General features: G+C 42.8%; 1 protein-coding gene across 1 annotated transcript in view; it reads right to left on the bottom strand.

The window, feature by feature from the left end:
• POLA2 (DNA polymerase alpha 2, accessory subunit) overlaps positions 1 to 26,012 on the bottom strand; it is a gene marked incomplete in the record, with an annotated part of 701,000 nt that overhangs the window by 630,488 nt on the left and 44,500 nt on the right. The window contains 1 exon segment of the mRNA XM_053688830.1: positions 4,274 to 4,331. Coding sequence (XP_053544805.1) covers positions 4,274 to 4,331 — 58 coding nt within the window.

Raw genomic sequence — 26,012 nt, forward strand, 5'->3', positions numbered from 1 at the left:
CGATCACTTCCATGCACTGAGCTATGGAAGGAAGAGGAACGGAATGAAGTATCCGACAAGAGTCCAGAAGCTTTGTTTTTCTGGCTTCTGTTAGAAAGATCCTCATTTGTAAGGAGTCTATAATTGTTCCCAAGAAGGGAACCCTTGTTGACGGGGATAGAGAACTCTTTTCCACGTTCACTTTCCAGCCGTGAGATCTGAGAAAGGCCAGGACAATGTCCGTGTGAGCCTTTGCTTGAGGAAGGGACGACGCTTGAATCAAAATGTCGTCCAGGTAAGGTACTACTGCAATGCCCCTTGGTCTTAGCACCGCTAGAAGGGACCCTAGTACCTTTGTGAAAATCCTTGGAGCAGTGGCTAATCCGAAAGGAAGCGCCACGAACTGGTAATGTTTGTCCAGAAATGCAAACCTTAGGAACCGATGATGTTCCTTGTGGATAGGAATATGTAGATACGCATCCTTTAAATCCACCGTGGTCATGAATTGACCTTCCTGGATGGAAGGAAGGATAGTTCGAATGGTTTCCATCTTGAACGATGGGACCTTGAGAAATTTGTTTAAGATCTTGAGATCTAGGATTGGTCTGAACGTTCCCTCTTTTTTGGGAACTATGAACAGATTGGAGTAGAACCCCATCCCTTGTTCTCTTAATGGAACAGGATGAATCACTCCCATTTTTAACAGGTCTTCTACACAATGTAAGAACGCCTGTCTTTTTATGTGGTCTGAAGACAACTGCGACCTGTGGAACCTCCCCCTTGGGGGAAGTCCCTTGAATTCCAGAAGATAACCCTGGGAGACTATTTCTAGCGCCCAAGGATCCAGAACATCTCTTGCCCAAGCCTGAGCGAAGAGAGAGAGTCTGCCCCCCACCAGATCCGGTCCCGGATCGGGGGCCAATATTTCATGCTGTCTTGGTAGCAGTGGCAGGTTTCTTGGCCTGCTTTCCCTTGTTCCAGCCTTGCATTGGTCTCCAAGCTGGCTTGGCCTGAGCAGTATTACCCTCTTGCTTAGAGGACGTAGCACCTTGGGCTGGTCCGTTTTTACGAAAGGGACGAAAATTAGGTCTATTTTTTGCCTTGAAAGGCCGATCCTGAGGAAGGGCGTGGCCCTTACCCCCAGTGATATCAGAGATAATCTCTTTCAAGTCAGGACCAAACAACGTTTTCCCCTTGAAAGGAATGTTTAGTAGCTTGTTCTTGGAAGACGCATCAGCCGACCAAGATTTCAACCAAAGCGCTCTGCGCGCCACAATAGCAAACCCAGAGTTCTTAGCCGCTAACTTAGCCAATTGCAAAGAGGCGTCTAGAGTGAAAGAATTAGCCAATTTGAGAGCATTGATTCTGTCCATAATCTCCTCATAAGGAGGAGAGTCACTATCGAGTACCTTAAGCAGTTCATCAAACCAGAAATATGCGGCAGTAGTGACAGGGACAATGCATGAAATGGGTTGTAGAAGGTAACCCTGCTGAACAAACATCTTTTTAAGCAAACCTTCTAATTTTTTATCCATAGGATCTTTGAAAGCACAACTATCCTCTATGGGAATAGTGGTGCGTTTGTTTAAAGTAGAAACCGCTCCCTCGACCTTGGGGACTGCCTGCCATAAGTCCTTTCTGGGGTCGACCATAGGAAACAATTTTTTAAATATGGGGGGAGGGACGAAAGGAATACCGGGCCTTTCCCATTCTTTATTAACAATGTCCGCCACCCGCTTGGGTATAGGAAAAGCTTCTGGGAGCCCCGGCACCTCTAGGAACTTGTCCATTTTACATAGTTTCTCTGGGATGACTAAATTTTCACAATCATCCAGAGTGGATAATACCTCCTTAAGCAAAATGCGGAGATGTTCCAATTTAAATTTAAATGTAATCACATCAGATTCAGCCTGCTGAGAAATGTTCCCTAAATCAGTAATTTCTCCCTCAGACAAAACCTCCCTGGCCCCCTCAGATTGGGTTAGGGGCCCTTCAGAGATATTAATATCAGCGTCGTCATGCTCTTCAGTAACTAAAACAGAGCAGCCACGCTTACGCTGACAAGGGTTCATTTTGGCTAAAATGTTTTTGACAGAATTATCCATTACAGCCGTTAATTGTTGCATAGTAAGGAGTATTGGCGCGCTAGATGTACTAGGGGCCTCCTGAGTGGGCAAGACTCGTGTAGACGAAGGAGGGAATGATGCAGTACCATGCTTACTCCCCTCACTTGAGGAATCATCTTGGGCATCATTGTCATTATCACATAAATCACATTTATTTAAATGAATAGGAATTCTGGCTTCCCCACATTCAGAACACAGTCTATCTGGTAGTTCAGACATGTTAAACAGGCATAACCTTGATCAGAAAGTACAAAAAACGTTTTAAAATAAAACCGTTACTGTCACTTTAAATTTTAAACTGAACACACTTTATTACTGCAATTGCGAAAAAACATGAAGGAATTGTTCAAAATTCACCAAATTTTCACCACAGCGTCTTAAAGCCTTGAAAATATTGCACACCAATTTTGGAAGCTTTAACCCTTAAAATAACGGAACCGGAGCCGTTTTAAGCTTTAAACCCCTTTACAGTCCCTGGTATCTGCTTTGCTGAGACCCAACCAAACCCAAAGGGGAATACGATACCAAATGACGCCTTCAGAAGTCTTTTATAAGTATCAGAGCTCCTCTCACATGCGACTGCATGCCATGCCTCTCAAAAACAAGTGCGCAACACCGGCGCGAAAATGAGACTCTGCCTATGCTTTGGGAAAGCCCCTAAAGAATAAGGTGTCTAAAACAGTGCCTGCCGATATTATTATATCAAAATACCCAGATAAAATGATTCCTCAAGGCTAAATATGTGTTAATAATCAATCGATTTAGCCCAGAAAAAGTCTACAGTTTAAATAAGCCCTTATGAAGCCCTTATTTACAATCGTAATAAACATGGCTTACCGGATCCCATAGGGAAAATGACAGCTTCCAGCATTACATCGTCTTGTTAGAATGTGTCATACCTCAAGCAGCAAGGGACTGCAAACTGTTCCCCCAACTGAAGTTAATTGCTCTCAACAGTCCTGTGTGGAACAGCCATGGATTTTAGTTACGGTTGCTAAAATCATTTTCCTCATACAAACAGAATTCTTCATCTCTTTTCTGTTTCTGAGTAAATAGTACGTACCAGCACTATTTGAAAATAACAAACTCTTGATTGAATAATAAAAACTACAGTTAAACACTAAAAAACTCTAAGCCATCTCCGTGGAGATGTTGCCTGTACAACGGCAAAGAGAATGACTGGGGTAGGCGGAGCCTAGGAGGGATCATGTGACCAGCTTTGCTGGGCTCTTTGCCATTTCCTGTTGGGGAAGAGAATATCCCACAAGTAAGGATGACGCCGTGGACCGGACACACCTATGTTGGAGAAAGATAAGTATTTGTAAAAATACAGTGCAATGTAAACTTTCATCAATGAAAGTGCTCCTGTTTTTAAGAGTATATTTAAAAAAACGGGCACTAATTGCTGAAAGTTTAAATTCACTTTAACATATGCAGTTTTCTCAAACATTCTAACCCCAGTTTCAAAATTGGTCTCTTGAGTAAACGGAGAGCATTTCTTGAATGCTCTACGATTTGTATATCTGGTGCAGCATATGATAATTAATGTTATACTTTCAATATTACACCCAGTAACATCAATACATTTAATATGGGGTGGTTCATGAACCCTGGCTTTTGGCAACTATGAAAACAGCACAATAGTGACTAAACTTCATTAAACATAGAATACTTCAACTCCCCCTTATATACAATTTGTATCTATATAGTTAAACTCATGATCTGCACCAAACTTCAGATTTTTTCTGACATATACAAGCTCTCCAGTGTGTTTTTAATAACCTTCCCATTTTTTATTTTAAATGCACCCAAATTAATAAAAGTTAAGATTTAATATGAGAATTGTGTACCCATATCCTTTATTTGAGGAACTCTATACGGAATTAGATTAACAGAAATATTCCTGTTAGAAGACTCAATTGCTATATGTATATACTTATAAGTAGGTTCTTGACCCTCTATGTCTCTCAATGTAATTACAAGGTGTTTACATCCCATTAAAGAGGAAGAGTTTGTGTGCACACAGATATAATACATGGATACCTACCTCTTCATAAATCCAAGACCATCCAATACATGGATACCTACCTCTTCATAAATCCAAGACCTACACTGCTTTTTTTTTATCACTTCATTGGCTTTCTACTTGCTAACCCTCAGTCACTCACCTTAGCAGGAGTTGTATACGAGTCCAAGAGATTTTCTTCTTCAGTCTCCACCTCAATGCTTTATTTTTTTGTAGTCAAGGAGAAAACAATCGGATCCTAACCATTAAAAGGAGTTAGAAGTGCAATATTATGAATTAGCAAGAACCGTTTCACGGATGATGGACAAGAGAGAAGAGTTTTTTTTACTATTTTGGAACAATGAATAATGTACAGTGAAAATAGAAAACGATTGAGCTTGTAGGAGCAGCTTATTGTTAGTTTTATTTTAAAAAGTATGCTTTGGTGAGGCTATAAACGACATATAGTAGGTTATAAGCAAATAAAACGGACACCACCCTATGGAAAGAGATTAGATAGCAGATTGCACTTGTTAAATGAGCACTCAAGTACAAATTAAACTTTCATGATTCAAATAGAGCAGCAATTTTAAACAACTTTACAATTTACTTCCATTAACCCATTTATAACGATACTGTCAGGGCACCAGGAACCAGACAGATGAATTGCTAAATTAATCACACCAATATTAAAAAGAACAAAAACAAATTATAACAAGTCCAAAAGACAAGCCAGGAGTCAAAGCCAGAGCGGGTAGTCAGACGATGACAGTTCAGGAGCCAAAGCGAGTAGTCAGACAAGCCAAGGTCAGAAACACCAAGATTAGCGAAGTCAGGAACCAGAAGGGACGTCAAACAAGCCAGGACATACACAAAGTCAGGAACACAGGAACTCACAGTGAAGTTAGACAATGCAAGGGCAATGGCAAACAGGACAGAGGCAGTTAAATAGAAAGTGATGATATCATTCTGGGACTGCAACCTCTCTCTCACTGATGATGATCTCCAGTTTGGTGATAAGAGGGAGCCTGGAAGTAGTGAGCAGCATTACACACACTGCTACAGGCAAGGAGAAAACACAGGTGAGTCTAAAATGGCAGCCAAGATAAAAAGCTGTAAATAAAGTCAGGGTGAAACCCTGGTAGATACTTATTTGTTACATTGGAAAAAAAGTTCCAATGTAAACAAAAAAGTAAATCATTTAAATCACACGTTGTTTCATGATATTGCGTGATTTCAACGATGGGATCAGGGGAAAAGTGCCTATGACGCTAGGCACGCCCTCCAGTCCGCAATCCCATATAGAAAGCTGTTATGGCATCAGTACAGCCAAACAGCTAGGACATTCCATGCCGTCCTAACGTCGCTAAAGCCCAGTGCGGTTAGGACAGCATGGAAAACCCTAATAGCAGGAAGGGGTTAATAAAAATGTGAAGAGTTTATTTTTACACTTTTACACTTTTCCTACTGAGCATGTGCAAAACTTCACCGAATATACATATATGCATTTGGGATTGGTTGATCACATGATATGAGGGAGTAGAAATAGACATAACTGAACTTTGTCAGGAAATAAAAAAAATAGAAAAAATCTACTACTCATTTGAAGTTCAGGATAAGTGATATTGCATTGTCTTATTTTTAATGCATTTGTTGGTTATGCAAATCTACTGTATTTACTGGTCTTTTAAGCAGCAGTATAAATATACTTTAGACATTCTGGGAGAATAAAGTCTTATATATGGTGACATGTCATGCCATATTTTTCCCTTTGCTTTGTTGCCTATTTTTGCAAATTCTTCCAGATATAGGATATAAGCTTGTAATGAAGGACTACTAGTAAAGAACCTAATTAATTTGCGTTTATTTTCCTTTCTATTGGGTTATTCGATTTTTTTACATTTTGTACTTGATGAATCAATGTTCTTTTGAATGTAAAAATACAAACTTGTCAATAAAAACAAAATTTATGCTTACCTGATAAATTTATGGTGAGTCCACCACAGCCAAACTGTCAAGTATCACTTCCCTTCCGACAAACCCGTCATTCGACCGAAAGGGTAATGGAGAAAAAGGAGTAACACAAAGGTGTAGAGGTGCCTGAGGTTTAGTCAAAAAATAACCGTCTTAAAATAAAGGGCGGGGTCGTGGACGCACCATATCCGGAAAGAAAGAAATTTATCAGGTAAGCATACATTTTGATTTCTTTCCTAAGATATGGTGAGTTCACAACATCATTTACTGTCGGGAACCAATACCCAAGCTAGAGGACACAGATGACTAGGGAGGGACAAGACAGGCAGACCTAAACAGAAGGCACCACCACTTGAAAACCTTTCTCCCAAAAGAAACCTCAGCCGAGGCAAAAGAATCAGTTTTATAAAAATTTGGAAAAAGTTTGTAAAGAGGACCGAGTTGCAGCCTTGCAAATCTAATCCACAAAAGCCTCAATTTTTGAAGGCCCAAGAAGACGAAACAGCCCTTGTGGAATGAGCTGTAATTCTCTCAGGAGGCTGCTGACCAGCCGACTCAAAGACAAAATTAATTATGCTTCTCAACCATAGAGAAAGAAGTAGCAGAACTTTACTGACCCTTACGTTTCCTTGAGAAACAAACAAAACAGGGCAGACGACTGGCGAAAAACCTTAGTCGCCTGTAGGAAGAATTTCAGAACACACACAACATCTAGTTTGTACAACAAACGTTCCTTATGAAAAGGAACAACATTTTCCTGATTAATATTTCAAATCTGAAAACACTTTAGGAAGAAAATACAACTTCGTACAAAGAACTGCCTTATCAGCATTAAAAATAAGATAAGACTAATCCCACTGCAAAACCAAAAGTTCAGAAACTCTGAGCAGAGAGATGGCAACAAGAAACAAAACCTTCCAAGATATCAGCTTAATATCTATGGAATGTAAAGGCTCAAACGGTGCCTGCTGCAAAACTTAAAGGGACACTGAACCCAAATATTTTATTTCATGATTCAGATAGAGCATGCCATTTTAAGCAACTTTCTAATTTACTCCTATTAAATTTTCTTCATTCTCTTGGTATCTTTATTTGAAAAGCAATAATGTAAGTTTAGATGCCGGCCCATTTTTGGCAAACAACCTGGGTTGTTCTTGCTGATTGGTGGCTAAATTTACCCACCAACAAACAAGTGCAGTCCACGGTTCTTAACCAAAATAGATATCTTCGATGCCTTTTTCAAATAAAGATGGCAAGAGAAAGAAAAATTGATAGGAGTAAATTAGAAAGTTGCTGAAAATTGCATGCTCTATCTGAATCACAAAAGAAAAAAATTTGGGTTCAGTGTCCCTTTAAGAACAATGCTCCAAGGAGGAGCAATGGACTTAAACACAGGCCTGACGCTGATCAGAGCCTGACAAAAGGATAGAACATCTGGCACATCCGCCAAACTTCTGTATAACGAAAACAGACAATGCAGAAATCTGACCTTTCAGAGCACTGACTGAATTCCTTCTCCAGACCCTCCTGGAGAAAAAGGTAAAATCCTAGGGATCCTAACCCTACTCCAAGAGTAGCCCTGGGATTCACACTAATAAAAGGTATTAACTCCATATCCTATTGTAAATCGTAATAGAAACAGGCTTCCGAATCAGAATCAACGTCACCATTACCGACTCAGAAAAACCACACCTAGAGAGAACTAAGCGTTCAATCTAAAGCAACCAGCTTCATAGAAACGAGAACTGGATGAAGGAATGGACCTTGTGTTAGAGGTCCTTCTTCAGAAACAACCTCCAAGGTGGAAGAGATGACATCTTCACTAGATCTGCATACCAAGTCCTGCGAGGCCACGCAGGAGTTAAAATAAAACCGATGCTCTCTACTGTAGGATACGAGCAATAATTTGTGGAAGTAGAGCAAAACAGAATAAACAGATATGCCAGACTGTAATCCTAAGGAACCGCCAGAGCTTTATCAGAGCAGCCTGCGGATCTCTTGACCTTGAACCGAATCTTGGCGTTCTGCCGAGATGCCTCAGAACCAACTCCGGCACCCCCCCTTCGAGGGTGTACCTGGAGAACACCTCCAGATGGAGCGACAACGCCCCGGAATGAAATGTCTGTTCAGGAAGTCTGCATCCCAGTTGTCCACCCCTGGAATGTGGATGGCAAATAGACAGCAATTGTGAACTTCTGCCCACTGAGCAATCCAAGTCACTTCTTGGCGAAGGAGCTCCAAGTTCCTCCCTGCAACTCCCCGAGATCTGAAAGAGTTTTTCTAGGATGTCTAATCTCAGGAACTTAAGATCCCATAGAATGAGACATAAAAAACATAATTTATGCTTACCTGATAAATTCCTTTCTTCTGTAGTGTGATCAGTCCACGGGTCATCATTACTTCTGGGATATTACTCATCCCCAACAGGAAGTGCAAGAGGATTCACCCAGCAGAGCTGCATATAGCTCCTCCCCTCTACGTCACTCCCAGTCATTCGACCAAGGACCAACGAGAAAGGAAAAGCCAAGGGTGAAGTGGTGACTGGAGTATAAATTAAAAAATATTTACCTGCCTTAAAAACAGGGCGGGCCGTGGACTGATCACACTACAGAAGAAAGGAATTTATCAGGTAAGCATAAATTATGTTTTCTTCTGTTAAGTGTGATCAGTCCACGGGTCATCATTACTTCTGGGATACCAATACCAAAGCAAAAGTACACGGATGACGGGAGGGATAGGCAGGCTCTTTATACAGAAGGAACCACTGCCTGAAGAACCTTTCTCCCAAAAATAGCCTCCGATGAAGCAAAAGTGTCAAATTTGTAAAATTTGGAAAAAGTATGAAGCGAAGACCAAGTTGCAGCCTTGCAAATCTGTTCAACAGAGGCCTCATTCTTGAAGGCCCAAGTGGAAGCCACAGCTCTAGTAGAATGAGCTGTAATTCTTTCAGGAGGCTGCTGTCCAGCAGTCTCATAAGCTAAACGAATTATGCTACGAAGCCAAAAAGAAAGAGAGGTAGCGGAAGCTTTTTGACCTCTCCTCTGCCCAGAGTAAATGACAAACAGAGAAGACGTTTGTCGAAATTCCTTAGTTGCCTGTAAGTAAAATTTTAGAGCACGGACTACATCCAGGTTGTGCAGTAGACGTTCCTTCTTTGAAGAAGGATTTGGGCATAAAGAAGGAACAACAATCTCTTGATTGATATTCCTGTTAGTAACTACCTTAGGTAAGAACCCAGGTTTAGTACGCAGGACTACCTTATCCGAATGAAAAATCAAATAAGGAGAATCACAATGTAAGGCTGATAATTCAGAGACTCTTCGAGCCGAGGAAATAGCCATTAAAAATAGAACTTTCCAAGATAACAACTTTATATCAATGGAATGAAGGGGTTCAAACGGAACGCCCTGTAAAACATTAAGAACAAGGTTTAAACTCCATGGTGGAGCAACAGTTTTAAACACAGGCTTAATTCTGGCCAAAGCCTGACAAAAAGCCTGGACGTCAGGAACTTCTGACAGACGTTTGTGTAACAGAATGGACAGAGCTGAGATCTGTCCCTTTAATGAACTAGCAGATAAACCCTTTTCTAAACCTTCTTGTAGAAAAGACAATATCCTAGGAATCCTAACCTTACTCCAAGAGTAACCTTTGGATTCACACCAATATAGGTATTTACGCCATATCTTATGGTAAATATTTCTGGTAACAGGTTTCCTAGCCTGTATTAAGGTATCAATAACTGACTCAGAAAATCCACGTCTTGATAAAATCAAGCGTTCAATTTCCAAGCAGTCAGCTTCAGAGAAGTTAGATTTTGATGTTTGAAGGGACCCTGGATCAGAAGGTCCTGTTTCAGAGGTAGAGACCAAGGTGGACAGGATGACATGTCCACCAGGTCTGCATACCAAGTCCTGCGTGGCCACGCAGGTGCTATTAGAATCACTGATGCTCTCTCTTGTTTGATTCTGGCTATCAATCGAGGAAGCAACGGGAAGGGTGGAAACACGTAAGCCATCCTGAAGTCCCAAGGTGCTGTCAGAGCATCTATCAGGACTGCTCCTGGATCCCTGGATCTGGACCCGTAACGAGGAAGCTTGGCGTTCTGTCGAGACGCCATGAGATCTATCTCTGGTTTGCCCCAACGTCGAAGTATTTGGGCAAAGACCTCCGGATGAAGTTCCCACTCCCCCGGATGAAAAGTCTGACGACTTAAGAAATCCGCCTCCCAGTTCTCCACTCCCGGGATGTGGATTGCTGACAGGTGGCAAGAGTGAGACTCTGCCCAGCAAATTATCTTTGATACTTCCATCATAGCTAGGGAGCTTCTTGTCCCTCCCTGATGGTTGATGTAAGCTACAGTCGTGATGTTGTCCGACTGATCCATTGGATCTGAAAAAGCACAGCTATCCTCCACCGGGATAGTGGTACGCTTAGCTAAGGTAGAAACTGCTCCCTCCACCTTAGGGACCGTTTGCCATAAGTCCCTTGTGGTGGCGTCTATTGGAAACATTTTTCTAAATATCGGAGGGGGTGAGAACGGCACACCGGGTCTATCCCACTCCTTAGTAACAATTTCAGTAAGTCTCTTAGGTATAGGAAAAACCTCAGTACTCGTCGGTACCGCAAAATATTTATCCAACCTACACATTTTCTCTGGTATTGCAACTGTGTTACAATCATTCAGAGCCGCTAACACCTCCCCTAGTAATACACGGAGGTTTTAAAATTTGAAATATCTGAATCCAGTCTGTTTGGATCAGAACCGTCACCCACAGAATGAAGTTCTCCGTCCTCATGTTCTGCCACCTGTGACGCAGTGTCTGACATGGCCCTAATATTATCAGCGCACTCTGTTCTCACCCCAGAGTGATCACGCTTACCTCTTAGTTCTGGTAATTTAGCCAAAACCTCAGTCATAACAGTAGCCATATCCTGTAATGTGATTTGTAATGGCCGCCCAGATGTACTCGGCGCTACAATATCACGCACCTCCCTCTGAGCGGGAGATGTAGGTACTGACACGTGAGGCGAGTTAGTCGGCATAACTCTCCCCTCGTTGTTTGGTGAAATTTGTTCAATTTGTACAGATTGACTTTTATTTAAAGTAGCATCAATACAGTTAGTACATAAATTTCTATTGGGCTCCACTTTGGCATTGCAACAAATGACACAGGTATCATCCTCTGAATCAGACATGTTTAACACACTAGCAAATAAACTTGCAACTTGGAAATACAATTCAATTAGAATAATATTAAAATGTACTGTGCCTTTAAGAAGCACAGAAGATCTATGACAGTTGAAAATTAATAAATTGAAACAGTTATAGCCTCAATCCTTGTAAACAACACAACTTTAGCAAAGGTTTAATCCCATTAGCAAAGATAACAAATTCTGAAAGCAGGAAACAAATTACAGAATAAACGTTTTTTATCTCAGTCAAACTATAATTCTCACAGCTCTGCTGAGAGAAATTACCTCCCTCAAAATAAGTTTTGAAGACCCCTGAGCTCTGTAGAGATGAACCGGATCATGCAGGGAATACAATGAGTTGCTGACTGAAATATTTGATGCATAGAAAAAGCGCCAAAAAACGGCCCCTCCCCCTCACACACAGCAGTGAGGGAGAACAGAAACTGTCAGAAAAACAGATTAAGCAACTGCCAAGTGGAAAAATAGTGCCCAAACATTTATTCACACAGTACCTCAGCAAATGAAAACGATTTTACATTCCAGCAAAAACGTTAAACATAATCTCTAGTTATTAAACAGCTTTATGTATTTCTTACAGTGTAATTCTAGTGAAGTACCATTCCCCAGAATACTGAAGTGTAAAGTATACATACATGACATTATATCGGTATGGCAGGATTTTCTCATCAATTCCATTGTCAGAAAAACAGAATTTATGTTTACCTGATAAATTACTTTCTCCAACGGTGTGTCCGGTCCACGGCGTCATCCTTACTTGTGGGATATTCTCTTCCCCAACAGGAAATGGCAAAGAGCCCAGCAAAGCTGGTCACATGATCCCTCCTAGGCTCCGCCTACCCCAGTCATTCGACCGACGTTAAGGAGGAATATTTGCATAGGAGAAACCATATGATACCGTGGTGACTGTAGTTAAAGAAAATAAAATATCAGACCTGATTAAAAAACCAGGGCGGGCCGTGGACCGGACACACCGTTGGAGAAAGTAATTTATCAGGTAAACATAAATTCTGTTTTCTCCAACATAGGTGTGTCCGGTCCACGGCGTCATCCTTACTTGTGGGAACCAATACCAAAGCTTTAGGACACGGATGAAGGGAGGGAGCAAATCAGGTCACCTAAATGGAAGGCACCACGGCTTGCAAAACCTTTCTCCCAAAAATAGCCTCAGAAGAAGCAAAAGTATCAAACTTGTAAAATTTGGTAAAAGTGTGCAGTGAAGACCAAGTCGCTGCCCTACATATCTGATCAACAGAAGCCTCGTTCTTGAAGGCCCATGTGGAAGCCACAGCCCTAGTGGAATGAGCTGTGATTCTTTCGGGAGGCTGCCGTCCGGCAGTCTCGTAAGCCAATCTGATGATGCTTTTAATCCAAAAAGAGAGAGAGGTAGAAGTTGCTTTTTGACCTCTCCTTTTACCGGAATAAACAACAAACAAGGAAGATGTTTGTCTAAAATCCTTTGTAGCATCTAAATAGAATTTTAGAGCGCGAACAACATCCAAATTGTGCAACAAACGTTCCTTCTTCGAAACTGGTTTCGGACACAGAGAAGGTACGATAATCTCCTGGTTAATGTTTTTGTTAGAAACAACTTTTGGAAGAAAACCAGGTTTAGTACGTAAAACCACCTTATCTGCATGGAACACCAGATAAGGAGGAGAACACTGCAGAGCAGATAATTCTGAAACTCTTCGAGCAGAAGAAATTGCAACCAAAAACAAAACTTTCCAAGATAATAACTTAATATCAACGGAATGTAAGGGTTCAAACGGAACCCCCTGAAGAACTGAAAGAACTAAGTTGAGACTCCAAGGAGGAGTCAAAGGTTTGTAAACAGGCTTGATTCTGACCAGAGCCTGAACAAAGGCTTGAACATCTGGCACAGCTGCCAGCTTTTTGTGAAGTAACACAGACAAGGCAGAAATCTGTCCCTTCAGGGAACTTGCAGATAATCCTTTTTCCAATCCTTCTTGAAGGAAGGATAGAATCTTAGGAATCTTAACCTTGCCCCAAGGGAATCCTTTAGATTCACACCAACAGATATATCTTTTCCAAATTTTGTGGTAAATCTTTCTAGTTACAGGCTTTCTGGCCTGAACAAGAGTATCGATAACAGAATCTGAGAACCCTCGCTTCGATAAGATCAAGCGTTCAATCTCCAAGCGTCAGCTGGAGTGAGACCAGATTCGGATGTTCGAACGGACCCTGAACAAGAAGGTCTCGTCTCAAAGGTAGCTTCCATGGTGGAGCCGATGACATATTCACCAGATCTGCATACCAAGTCCTGCGTGGCCACGCAGGAGCTATCAAGATCACCGACGCCCTCTCCTGATTGATCCTGGCTACCAGCCTGGGGATGAGAGGAAACGGCGGGAACACATAAGCTAGTTTGAAGGTCCAAGGTGCTACTAGTGCATCCACTAGAGCCGCCTTGGGATCCCTGGATCTGGACCCGTAGCAAGGAACTTTGAAGTTCTGACGAGAGGCCATCAGATCCATGTCTGGAATGCCCCACAGTTGAGTGACTTGGGCAAAGATTTCCGGATGGAGTTCCCACTCCCCCGGATGCAATGTCTGACGACTCAGAAAATCTGCTTCCCAATTTTCCACTCCTGGGATGTGGATAGCAGACAGGTGGCAGGAGTGAGACTCCGCCCATAGAATGATTTTGGTCACTTCTTCCATCGCTAGGGAACTCCTTGTTCCCCCCTGATGGTTGATGTACGCAACAGTTGTCATGTTGTCTGATTGAAACCGTATGAACTTGGCCCTCGCTAGCTGAGGCCAAGCTTTGAGAGCATTGAATATCGCTCTCAGTTCCAGAATATTTATCGGTAGAAGAGATTCTTCCCGAGACCAAAGACCCTGAGCTTTCAGGGATCCCCAGACCGCGCCCCAGCCCATCAGACTGGCGTCGGTCGTGACGATGACCCACTCTGGTCTGCGGAAGGTCATCCCTTGTGACAGGTTGTCCAGGGACAGCCACCAACGGAGTGAGTCTCTGGTCCTCTGATCTACTTGTATCTTCGGAGACAAGTCTGTATAGTCCCCATTCCACTGACTGAGCATGCACAGTTGTAATGGTCTTAGATGAATGCGCGCAAAAGGAACTATGTCCATTGCCGCTACCATCAAACCTATCACTTCCATGCACTGCGCTATGGAAGGAAGAGGAACGGAATGAAGTATCCGACAAGAGTCTAGAAGTTTTGTTTTTCTGGCTTCTGTCAGAAAAATCCTCATTTCTAAGGAGTCTATTATTGTTCCCAAGAAGGGAACCCTTGTTGACGGAGATAGAGAACTCTTTTCCACGTTCACTTTCCATCCGTGAGATCTGAGAAAGGCCAGGACAATGTCCGTGTGAGCCTTTGCTTGAGGAAGGGACGACGCTTGAATCAGAATGTCGTCCAAGTAAGGTACTACGGCAATGCCCCTTGGTCTTAGCACAGCTAGAAGGGACCCTAGTTCCTTTGTGAAAATCCTTGGCGCAGTGGCTAATCCGAAAGGAAGCGCCACGAACTGGAAATGCTTGTCCAGGAATGCGAACCTTAGGAACCGATGATGTTCCTTGTGGATAGGAATATGTAGATACGCATCCTTTAAATCCACCGTGGTCATGAATTGACCTTCCTGGATGGAAGGAAGAATTGTTCGAATGGTTTCCATCTTGAACGATGGAACCTTGAGAAACTTGTTCAAGATCTTGAGATCTAAGATTGGTCTGAACGTTCCCTCTTTTTTGGGAACTATGAACAGATTGGAGTAGAACCCCATCCCTTGTTCTTCTAATGGAACAGGATGAATCACTCCCATTTTTAACAGGTCTTCTACACAATGTAAGAATGCCTGTCTTTTTATGTGGTCTGAAGACAACTGAGACCTGTGGAACCTCCCCCTTGGGGGAAGCCCCTTGAATTCCAGAAAATAACCTTGGGAGACTATTTCTAGCGCCCAAGGATCCAGAACATCTCTTGCCCAAGCCTGAGCGAAGAGAGAGAGTCTGCCCCCCACCAGATCCGGTCCCGGATCGGGGGCCAACATTTCATGCTGTCTTGGTAGCAGTGGCAGGTTTCTTGGCCTGCTTTCCCTTGTTCCAGCCTTGCATTGGTCTCCAAGCTGGCTTGGCTTGAGAAGTATTACCCTCTTGCTTAGAGGACGTAGCACTTTGGGCTGGTCCGTTTCTACGAAAGGGACGAAAATTAGGTTTATTTTTGGCCTTGAAAGGCCGATCCTGAGGAAGGGCGTGGCCCTTACCCCCAGTGATATCAGAGATAATCTCTTTCAAGTCAGGGCCAAACAGCGTTTTCCCCTTGAAAGGAATGTTAAGTAGCTTGTTCTTGGAAGACGCATCAGCTGACCAAGATTTCAACCAAAGCGCTCTGCGCGCCACAATAGCAAACCCAGAATTCTTAGCCGCTAACCTAGCCAATTGCAAAGTGGCGTCTAAGGTGAAAGAATTAGCCAATTTGAGAGCATTGATTCTGTCCATAATCTCCTCATAAGGAGGAGAATCACTATCGACCGCCTTTACCAGCTCATCGAACCAGAAACACGCGGCTGTAGCGACAGGGACAATGCATGAAATTGGTTGTAGAAGGTAACCCTGCTGAACAAACATCTTTTTAAGTAAACCTTCTAATTTTTTATCCATAGGATCTTTGAAAGCGCAACTATCTTCTATGGGTATAGTGGTGCGTTTGTTTAAGGTGGAAACCGCTCCCTCGACCTTGGGGACTGTCTGCCATAAGTCCTTTCTGGGGTCGACCATAGGAAACAATTTTTTAAATATGGGGGGAGGGACGAAAGGAATACCGGGCCTTTCCCATTCTTTATTTACAATGTCCGCCACCCGCTTGGGTATAGGAAAAGCTTCTGGGAGCCCCGGGACCTCTAGGAACTTGTCCATTTTACATAGTTTCTCTGGGATAACCAACTTGTCACAATCATCCAGAGTGGATAATACCTCCTTAAGCAGAATGCGGAGATGTTCCAACTTAAATTTAAACGTAATCACATCAGGTTCAGCTTGTTGAGAAATGTTCCCTGAATCAGTAATTTCTCCCTCAGACAAAACCTCCCTGGCCCCATCAGACTGGTTTAGGGGCCCTTCAGAACCATTATTATCAGCGTCGTCATGCTCTTCAGTATCTAAAACAGAGCAGTCGCGCTTACGCTGATAAGTGTTCATTTTGGCTAAAATGTTTTTGACAGAATTATCCATTACAGCCGTTAATTGTTGCATAGTAAGGAGTATTGGCGCGCTAGATGTACTAGGGGCCTCCTGAGTGGGCAAGACTCGTGTAGACGAAGGAGGGAATGATGCAGTACCATGCTTACTCCCCTCACTTGAGGAATCATCTTGGGCATCATTGTCATTGTCACATAAATCACATTTATTTAAATGAGAAGGAACTCTGGCTTCCCCACATTCAGAACACAGTCTATCTGGTAGTTCAGACATGTTAAACAGGCATAAACTTGATAAAGTACAAAAAACGTTTTAAAATAAAACCGTTACTGTCACTTTAAATTTTAAACTGAACACACTTTATTACTGCAATTGCGAAAAAATATGAAGGAATTGTTCAAAATTCACCAAAATTTCACCACAGTGTCTTAAAGCCTTAAAAGTATTGCACACCAAATTTGGAAGCTTTAACCCTTAAAATAACGGAACCGGAGCCGTTTTTAACTTTAACCCCTTTACAGTCCCTGGTATCTGCTTTGCTGAGACCCAACCAAGCCCAAAGGGGAATACGATACCAAATGACGCCTTCAGAAAGTCTTTTCTAGGTATCAGAGCTCCTCACACATGCGACTGCATGTCATGCCTCTCAAAAACAAGTGCGCAACACCGGCGCGAAAATGAGGCTCTGCCTATGATTTGGGAAAGCCCCTAAAGAATAAGGTGTCTAAAACAGTGCCTGCCGATATAATCTTATCAAAATACCCAGATTAAATGATTCCTCAAGGCTAAATATGTGTTAATAATGAATCGATTTAGCCCAGAAAAAGTCTACAGTCTTAATAAGCCCTTGTGAAGCCCTTATTTACTATCTTAATAAACATGGCTTACCGGATCCCATAGGGAAAATGACAGCTTCCAGCATTACATCGTCTTGTTAGAATGTGTCATACCTCAAGCAGCAAGAGACTGCTCACTGTTCCCCCAACTGAAGTTAATTGCTCTCAACAGTCCTGTGTGGAACAGCCATGGATTTTAGTGACGGTTGCCAAAATCATTTTCCTCATACAAACAGAAATCTTCATCTCTTTTCTGTTTCTGAGTAAATAGTACATACCAGCACTATTTTAAAATAACAAACTCTTGATTGAATAATAAAAACTACAGTTAAACACTAAAAAACTCTAAGCCATCTCCGTGGAGATGTTGCCTGTACAACGGCAAAGAGAATGACTGGGGTAGGCGGAGCCTAGGAGGGATCATGTGACCAGCTTTGCTGGGCTCTTTGCCATTTCCTGTTGGGGAAGAGAATATCCCACAAGTAAGGATGACGCCGTGGACCGGACACACCTATGTTGGAGAAATAAAAACTGCTACATACCTCTATGCAGATTCATCTGCCCGCTGTCCCCTGATCTGAAGTTTACCTCACTCCTCAGATGGCCGAGAACAGCAATATGATCTTAACTACTCCGGCTAAAATCATAGCAAAACTCTGGTAGATTCTTCTTCAAACTCTGCCAGAGAGGTAATAACACACTCCGGTGCTATTTTAAAATAACAAACTTTTGATTGAAGATATAAAACTAAGTATAATCACCATAGTCCTCTCACACATCCTATCTAGTCGTTGGGTGCAAGAGAATGACTGGGAGTGACGTAGAGGGGAGGAGCTATATGCAGCTCTGCTGGGTGAATCCTCTTGCACTTCCTGTTGGGGATGAGTAATATCCCAGAAGTAATGATGACCCGTGGACTGATCACACTTAACAGAAGAAATACACATCAGATCTATGTCACGAACAGACCCTCTAGAACCAAGGATAATTAATTCTATTTGAAGGAAGATACTCAGATTTGAAAATAAATACCTATACCCCGGTCCCTTACTGAAACCATCACTCCCAGTGAGGAAGGTCTTGATCCCAGTTCAAGAATGCCTTATCATACCTGGACTGCAGATACTTCAGAAAAGAGAAAGATTGCTTTCCCCTGGACCAAGACTGATTGGATATCCAAAAAGACTGGACTGTCCCAAAAGAGAAAAAGGAAAAACTTTCCATCAGTCTATTCCACTTGACATGTGGTAGAAAAGACAGTTTTCCACCCGAAAGTCAGAAGTTAATTCTGCCAGACCAGTTCCAAACAAGGTCTAACCCTTATAAGGAAGCACCAGAAGCTTGAACTTGGAGGAAATAGAAATATGGCCACAGTTGACAAACATGATATTGAACCTGCATCTGCAGATGTGTAGAGTCTAGGCTGTATCACTAAGCCACAGGTAGGCTTCTCAGCTGACCAAGATGTCAGCCACAACGCCCCGCGGGCTAGGCAGAAAGAGAAATTAGACAAGGCATTGCACCAAAAAGATGCCGCACTTGACAGTGGCAACACAAACTGTCAGTTTCCATGAAAACCTTGATGAACAAACCAACCCTCTAGCTTCTTGTTCACGGATCCGTAAAGGAGCAGCTATTCTTTATAGGTATCAAAATTCTTTGAGCCATAGTAGAAAAGCTCCCTTCTACTAATGGGGTCAGCAACAGGAAAATCCTTCAAGGACGGGAGATAGGGAATAAAGGGATCCCTAGCTTCGCCTATTCCTGTGAAAATATTCATAGCACATCTAGAAACTTCCTCGAAGGAAGGAACTACATAGTTTACAAAAAAACTTCCAAAATTGACAACGACAGGGTTATCGGTGTCATTCAAGTAGCCAAAACCTCCTTTAAAATTACACGAGGTGTTCAAGCATACATCTGAAGGCGACCCCTTCAGCATCAGATGAAGGAATTATACTGCTTGAATCTGAGATTTCACCCTCAGAAACTACCAGCGAATCCTCGTCACCAGGCTTAGAAGAGCGGAACCTGTATAGCAAAAAGGGGAGCAGAAACCTTACAATATTCCTCTTGCATTTTCCCTGTAGGATAGGAAAAAAAGCAGATAAGGCAACAGATACCACAGAATATCTGAGCTGTAAAATCTGCAGGAAAATACACTCCTCCATGAGATTGAGAGGAACCGCAGGGCACTGAATGAGACGCCATTGAGGCTTGGGACTGATAAGGAGAAAGCTGTGGTAATGCCTGAACAGCATCATCCTGGAGACATGGGACTCAGAGTGTAACAAACTAGGTGTACAATCCATAGCTCTGGCTAATATATGTAGCACAGAATTGCATAGACAAATTAAACTGTCTAAAAATGTTGTCCTGAGGAACAAGAGGTTCAAAGAAAAAAACAGAATTTATGTTTACCTGATAAATTACTTTCTCCAACGGTGTGTCCGGTCCACGGCGTCATCCTTACTTGTGGGATATTCTCCTCCCCAACAGGAAATGGCAAAGAGCCCAGCAAAGCTGGTCACATGATCCCTCCTAGGCTCCGCCTTCCCCAGTCATTCGACCGACGTAAAGGAGGAATATTTGCATAGGAGAAATCATATGATACCGTGGTGACTGTAGTTAAAGAAAATAAATTATCAGACCTGATTAAAAAACCAGGGCGGGCCGTGGACCAGACACACCGTTGGAGAAAGTAATTTATCAGGTAAACATAAATTCTGTTTTCTCCAACATAGGTGTGTCCGGTCCACGGCGTCATCCTTACTTGTGGGAACCAATACCAAAGCTTTAGGACACGGATGAAGGGAGGGAGCAAATCAGGTCACCTAGATGGAAGGCACCACGGCTTGCAAAACCTTTCTCCCAAAAATAGCCTCAGAAGAAGCAAAAGTATCAAATTTGTAAAATTTAGTAAAAGTGTGCAGTGAAGACCAAGTCGCTGCCTTACATATCTGATCAACAGAAGCCTCGTTCTTGAAGGCCCATGTGGAAGCCACAGCCCTAGTGGAATGAGCTGTGATTCTTTCAGGAGGCTGCCGTCCGGCAGTCTCGTAAGCCAATCTGATGATGCTTTTAAGCCAAAAAGAGAGAGAGGTAGAAGTTGCTTTTTGACCTCTCCTTTTACCAGAATAAACAACAAACAAGGAAGATGTTTGTCTAAAATCCTTTGTAGCATCTAAATAGAATTTTAGAGCACGAACTACGTCCAAATTGTGCAACAAACGTTCCTTCTTTGAAACTGGATTCGGACACAAAGAAGGCACGACTATCTCCTGGTTAATGTTTTTGTTAGAAACAACTTTCGGAAGAAAACCAGGTTTAGTATGCAAAACCACCTTATCTGCATGGAACACCAGATAAGGAGGAGAACACTGCAGAGCAGATAATTCTGAAACTCTTCTAGCAGAAGAAATTGCAACCAAAAACAAAACTTTCCAAGATAACTTAATATCAACGGAATGTAAGGGTTCAAACGGAACCCCCTGAAGAACTGAAAGAACTAAATTGAGACTCCAAGGAGGAGTCAAAGGTTTGTAAACAGGCTTGATTCTAACCAGAGCCTGAACAAAAGCTTGAACATCTGGCACAGCTGCCAGCTTTTTGTGAAGTAACACAGACAAGGCAGAAATCTGTCCCTTCAAGGAACTTGCAGATAATCCTTTCTCCAAACCTTCTTGAAGAAAGGATAGAATCTTAGGAATTTTTATCTTGTCCCAAGGGAATCCTTTAGATTCACACCAACAGATATATTTTTTCCATATTTTGTGGTAGATTTTTCTAGTTACAGGCTTTCTGGCCTGAACAAGAGTATCAATGACAGAATCTGAGAACCCTCGCTTTGATAAGATCAAGCGTTCAATCTCCAAGCAGTCAGTTGGAGTGAGACCAGATTCGGATGTTCGAACGGACCTTGAACAAGAAGGTCCCGTCTCAAAGGTAGCTTCCATGGTGGAGCCGATGACATATTCACCAGGTCTGCATACCAAGTCCTGCGTGGCCACGCAGGAGCTATCAAGATCACCGATGCCCTCTCCTGATTGATCCTGGCTACCAGCCTGGGGATGAGAGGAAACGGCGGGAATACATAAGCTAGTTTGAAGGTCCAAGGTGCTACTAGTGCATCTACTAGAGTCGCCTTGGGATCCCTGGATCTGGACCCGTAGCAAGGAACCTTGAAGTTCTGACGAGAGGCCATCAGATCCATGTCTGGAATGCCCCACAACTGAGTAATTTGGGCAAAGATTTCCGGATGGAGTTCCCACTCCCCCGGATGAAATGTCTGACGACTCAGAAAATCCGCTTCCCAATTTTCCACTCCGGGGATGTGGATTGCAGACAAGTGGCAGGAGTGAGTCTCCGCCCATTGAATGATTTTGGTCACTTCTTCCATCGCCAGTGAACTCCTTGTTCCCCCCTGATGGTTGATGTACGCAACAGTCGTCATGTTGTCTGATTGAAACCGTATGAATTTGGCCTTTGCTAGCTGAGGCCAAGCCTTGAGAGCATTGAATATCGCTCTCAGTTCCAGAATATTTATCGGGAGAAGAGATTCTTCCCGAGACCAAAGACCCTGAGCTTTCAGGGGTCCCCAGACCGCGCCCCAGCCCACCAGACTGGCGTCGGTCGTGACAATGACCCACTCTGGTCTGCGGAAGCTCATCCCCTGTGACAGGTTGTCCAGGGACAGCCACCAACGGAGTGAATCTCTGGCCCTCTGATCTACTTGTATCGTCGGAGACAAGTCTGTATAATCCCCATTCCACTGACTGAGCATGCACAGTTGTAATGGTCTTAGATGAATTCGCGCAAAAGGAACTATGTCCATTGCCGCTACCATCAAACCTATTACTTCCATGCACTGCGCTATGGAAGGAAGAGGAACAGAATGAAGTATTTGACAAGAGTTTAGAAGTTTTGATTTTCTGGCCTCTGTCAGAAAAATCCTCATTTCTAAGGAGTCTATTATTGTTCCCAAGAAGGGAACCCTTGTTGACGGAGATAGAGAACTTTTTTCTACGTTCACTTTCCACCCGTGAGATCTGAGAAAGGCCAGGACAATGTCCGTGTGAGCCTTTGCTTGTGGAAGGGACGACGCTTGAATCAGAATGTCGTCCAAGTAAGGTACTACTGCAATGCCCCTTGGTCTTAGCACCGCTAGAAGGGACCCTAGCACCTTTGTGAAAATTCTTGGAGCAGTGGCTAATCCGAACGGAAGTGCCACAAACTGGTAATGCTTGTCCAGAAATGCGAACCTTAGGAACCGATGATGTTCCTTGTGGATAGGAATATGTAGATACGCATCCTTTAAATCCACCGTGGTCATGAATTGACCTTCCTGGATGGAAGGAAGAATTGTTCGAATGGTTTCCATTTTGAACGATGGAACCTTGAGAAACTTGTTTAGGATCTTGAGATCTAAGATTGGTCTGAATGTTCCCTCTTTTTTGGGAACTACGAACAGATTGGAGTAGAACCCCATCCCTTGTTCTCCTAATGGAACAGGATGAATCACTCCCATTTTTAACAGGTCTTCTACACAATGTAAGAATGCCTGTTTTTTTATGTGGTCTGAAGACAATTGAGACCTGTGGAACCTCCCCCTCGGGGGAACCCCCTTGAATTCCAGAAGATAACCTTGGGAGACTATTTCTAGCGCCCAAGGATCCAGAACATCTCTTGCCCAAGCCTGAGCGAAGAGAAAGAGTCTGCCCCCCACCAGATCCGGTCCCGGATCGGGGGCCAACATCTCATGCTGTCTTGGTAGCAGTGGCAGGTTTCTTGGCCTGCTTACCTTTGTTCCAGCCTTGCATTGGCCTCCAGGCTGGCTTGGCTTGAGAAGTATTACCCTCTTGCTTAGAGGACGTAGCACTTGGGGCTGGTCCGTTTCTGCGAAAGGGACGAAAATTAGGTTTATTTTTGGCCTTGAAAGACCTATCCTGAGGAAGGGCGTGGCCCTTGCCCCCAGTGATATCAGAAATAATCTCTTTCAAGTCAGGGCCAAACAGCGTTTTCCCCTTGAAAGGAATGTTAAGCAATTTGTTCTTGGAAGACGCATCCGCTGACCAAGATTTTAGCCAAAGCGCTCTGCGCGCCACAATAGCAAACCCAGAATTTTTCGCCGCTAAACTAGCCAATTGCAAAGTGGCGTCTAGGGTGAAAGAGTTAGCCAATTTGAGAGCATGAATTCTGTCCAAAATCTCCTCATAAGAAGAATCTTTATTGAGCGCCTTTTCTAGTTCATCGAACCAGAAACACGCTGCTGTAGTGACAGGAACAATGCATGAAATTGGTTGTAGAAGGTAACCTTGCTGAACAAACATCTTTTTAAGCAAACCCTCTAATTTTTTATCCATAGGATCTTTGAAAGCACAACTATCTTCTATGGGTATAGTGGTGCGTTTGTTTAGAGTAGAAACCGCCCCCTCGACCTTGGGGACTGTCTGCCATAAGTCCTTTCTGGGGTCGACCATAGGAAACAATTTCTTAAATATAGGGGGAGGGACGAAAGGTATGCCGGGCCTTTCCCATTCTTTGTTTACAATGTCCGCCACCCGCTTGGGTATAGGAAAAGCTTCGGGGGGCCCCGGGACCTCTAGGAACTTGTCCATTTTACATAATTTCTCTGGAATGACCAAATTCTCACAATCATCCAGAGTAGATAAGACCTCCTTAAGCAGGGCGCGGAGATGTTCCAATTTAAATTTGAATGTAATTACATCAGGTTCAGCTTGTTGAGAAATTTTCCCTGAATCTGAAATTTCTCCCTCAGACAAAACCTCCCTGGCCCCCTCAGATTGGTGTAGGGGCACTTCAGAACCAATATCATCAGCGTCCTCATGCTCTTCAGTATTTTCTAAAACAGAGCAGTCGCGCTTTCGCTGATAAGTGGGCATTTTGGCTAAAATGTTTTTGATAGAATTATCCATTACAGCCGTTAATTGTTGCATAGTAAGGAGTATTGGCGCACTAGATGTACTAGGGGCCTCCTGTGTGGGCAAGACTGGTGTAGACGAAGGAGGGGATGATGCAGTACCATGCTTACTCCCCTCACTTGAGGAATCCTCTTGGGCATCATTTTCTCTAAATTTTGTGTCACATAAATCACATCTATTTAAATGAGAAGGAACCTTGGCTTCCCCACATACAGAACACAGTCTATCTGGTAGTTCAGACATGTTAAACAGGCATAAACTTGATAACAAAGTACAAAAAACGTTTTAAAATAAAACCGTTACTGTCACTTTAAATTTTAAACTGAACACACTTTATTACTGCAAATGTGAAAAAGTATGAAGGAATTGTTCAAAATTCACCAAAATTTCACCACAGTGTCTTAAAGCCTTAAAAGTATTGCACACCAAATTTGAAAGCTTTAAGTCTTAAAATAACGGAACCGGAGCCGTTTTTATATTTAACCCCTTTACAGTCCCTGGTATCTGCTTTGCTGAGACCCAACCAAGCCCAAAGGGGAATACGATACCAAATGACGCCTTCAGAAAGTCTTTTCTATGTATCAGAGCTCCTCACACATGCATCTGCATGTCATGCTTCCCAAAAACAAGTGCGCAATAGAGGCGCGAAAATAAATCTGCCTATGATTAGGGAAAGCCCCTAGAGAATAAGGTGTCCAATACAGTGCCTGCCGGATATTTTACATAATTCCCAAGAATAAAATAATTCCTCAAAGCTATGAAGTATTAAAATATGCTTATATATTAATCTGTTTAGCCCAGAAAATGTCTACAGTCTTAAAAGCCCTTGTGAAGCCCTTTTTTTCTTATGTAATAAAAATGGCTTACCGGATCCCATAGGGAAAATGACAGCTTCCAGCATTACATCGTCTTGTTAGAAATGTGTCATACCTCAAGCAGCAAAAGTCTGCTCACTGTTTCCCCCAACTGAAGTTAATTCCTCTCAACAGTCCTGTGTGGAAACAGCCATCGATTTTAGTAACGGTTGCTAAAATCATTTTCCTCTTACAAACAGAAATCTTCATCACCTTTCTGTTTCAGAGTAAATAGTACATACCAGCACTATTTTAAAATAACAAACTCTTGATTGAATAATAAAAACTACAGTTAAACACCAAAAAACTCTAAGCCATCTCCGTGGAGATGTTGCCTGTACAACGGCAAAGAGAATGACTGGGGAAGGCGGAGCCTAGGAGGGATCATGTGACCAGCTTTGCTGGGCTCTTTGCCATTTCCTGTTGGGGAGGAGAATATCCCACAAGTAAGGATGACGCCGTGGACCGGACACACCTATGTTGGAGAAATATATCTTATTTAAAAATAAGGGACATACAATTTTGCAACAATTTGTCCTCAAGAGCCAACCCCTGTTCCAAGACTAATGCCAATAGAATGTCTGCCACTAAACTAAAGTGGTATATAACAATGTGAAACTTTATATATTCACTCCCTTTATGAAGCTGTTCAAACACTGTATCGCATTAACATATAAGCTTATAAACAGACGTGCCTCAAACTGTTTCCATCATGAAAACGCCTGTACTATAATGCCAGCAATGGTCACTTAGCAATAAGAAAAACATAGCTTCAGCAGTGGAAAATGCAATGAGAACTAGAACGCTGCTCCGTTCTCGGCTGGAGAACGAGGCGGGGATACATTCTAGCTTCAGAGAACGCCCAAAATGACAGACACAGCAAGGAAATGAAGCG

The sequence above is a fragment of the Bombina bombina genome, chromosome 7, assembly GCF_027579735.1.
Source record: "Bombina bombina isolate aBomBom1 chromosome 7, aBomBom1.pri, whole genome shotgun sequence".
Taxonomy (NCBI): Eukaryota; Metazoa; Chordata; class Amphibia; order Anura; family Bombinatoridae; genus Bombina; species Bombina bombina.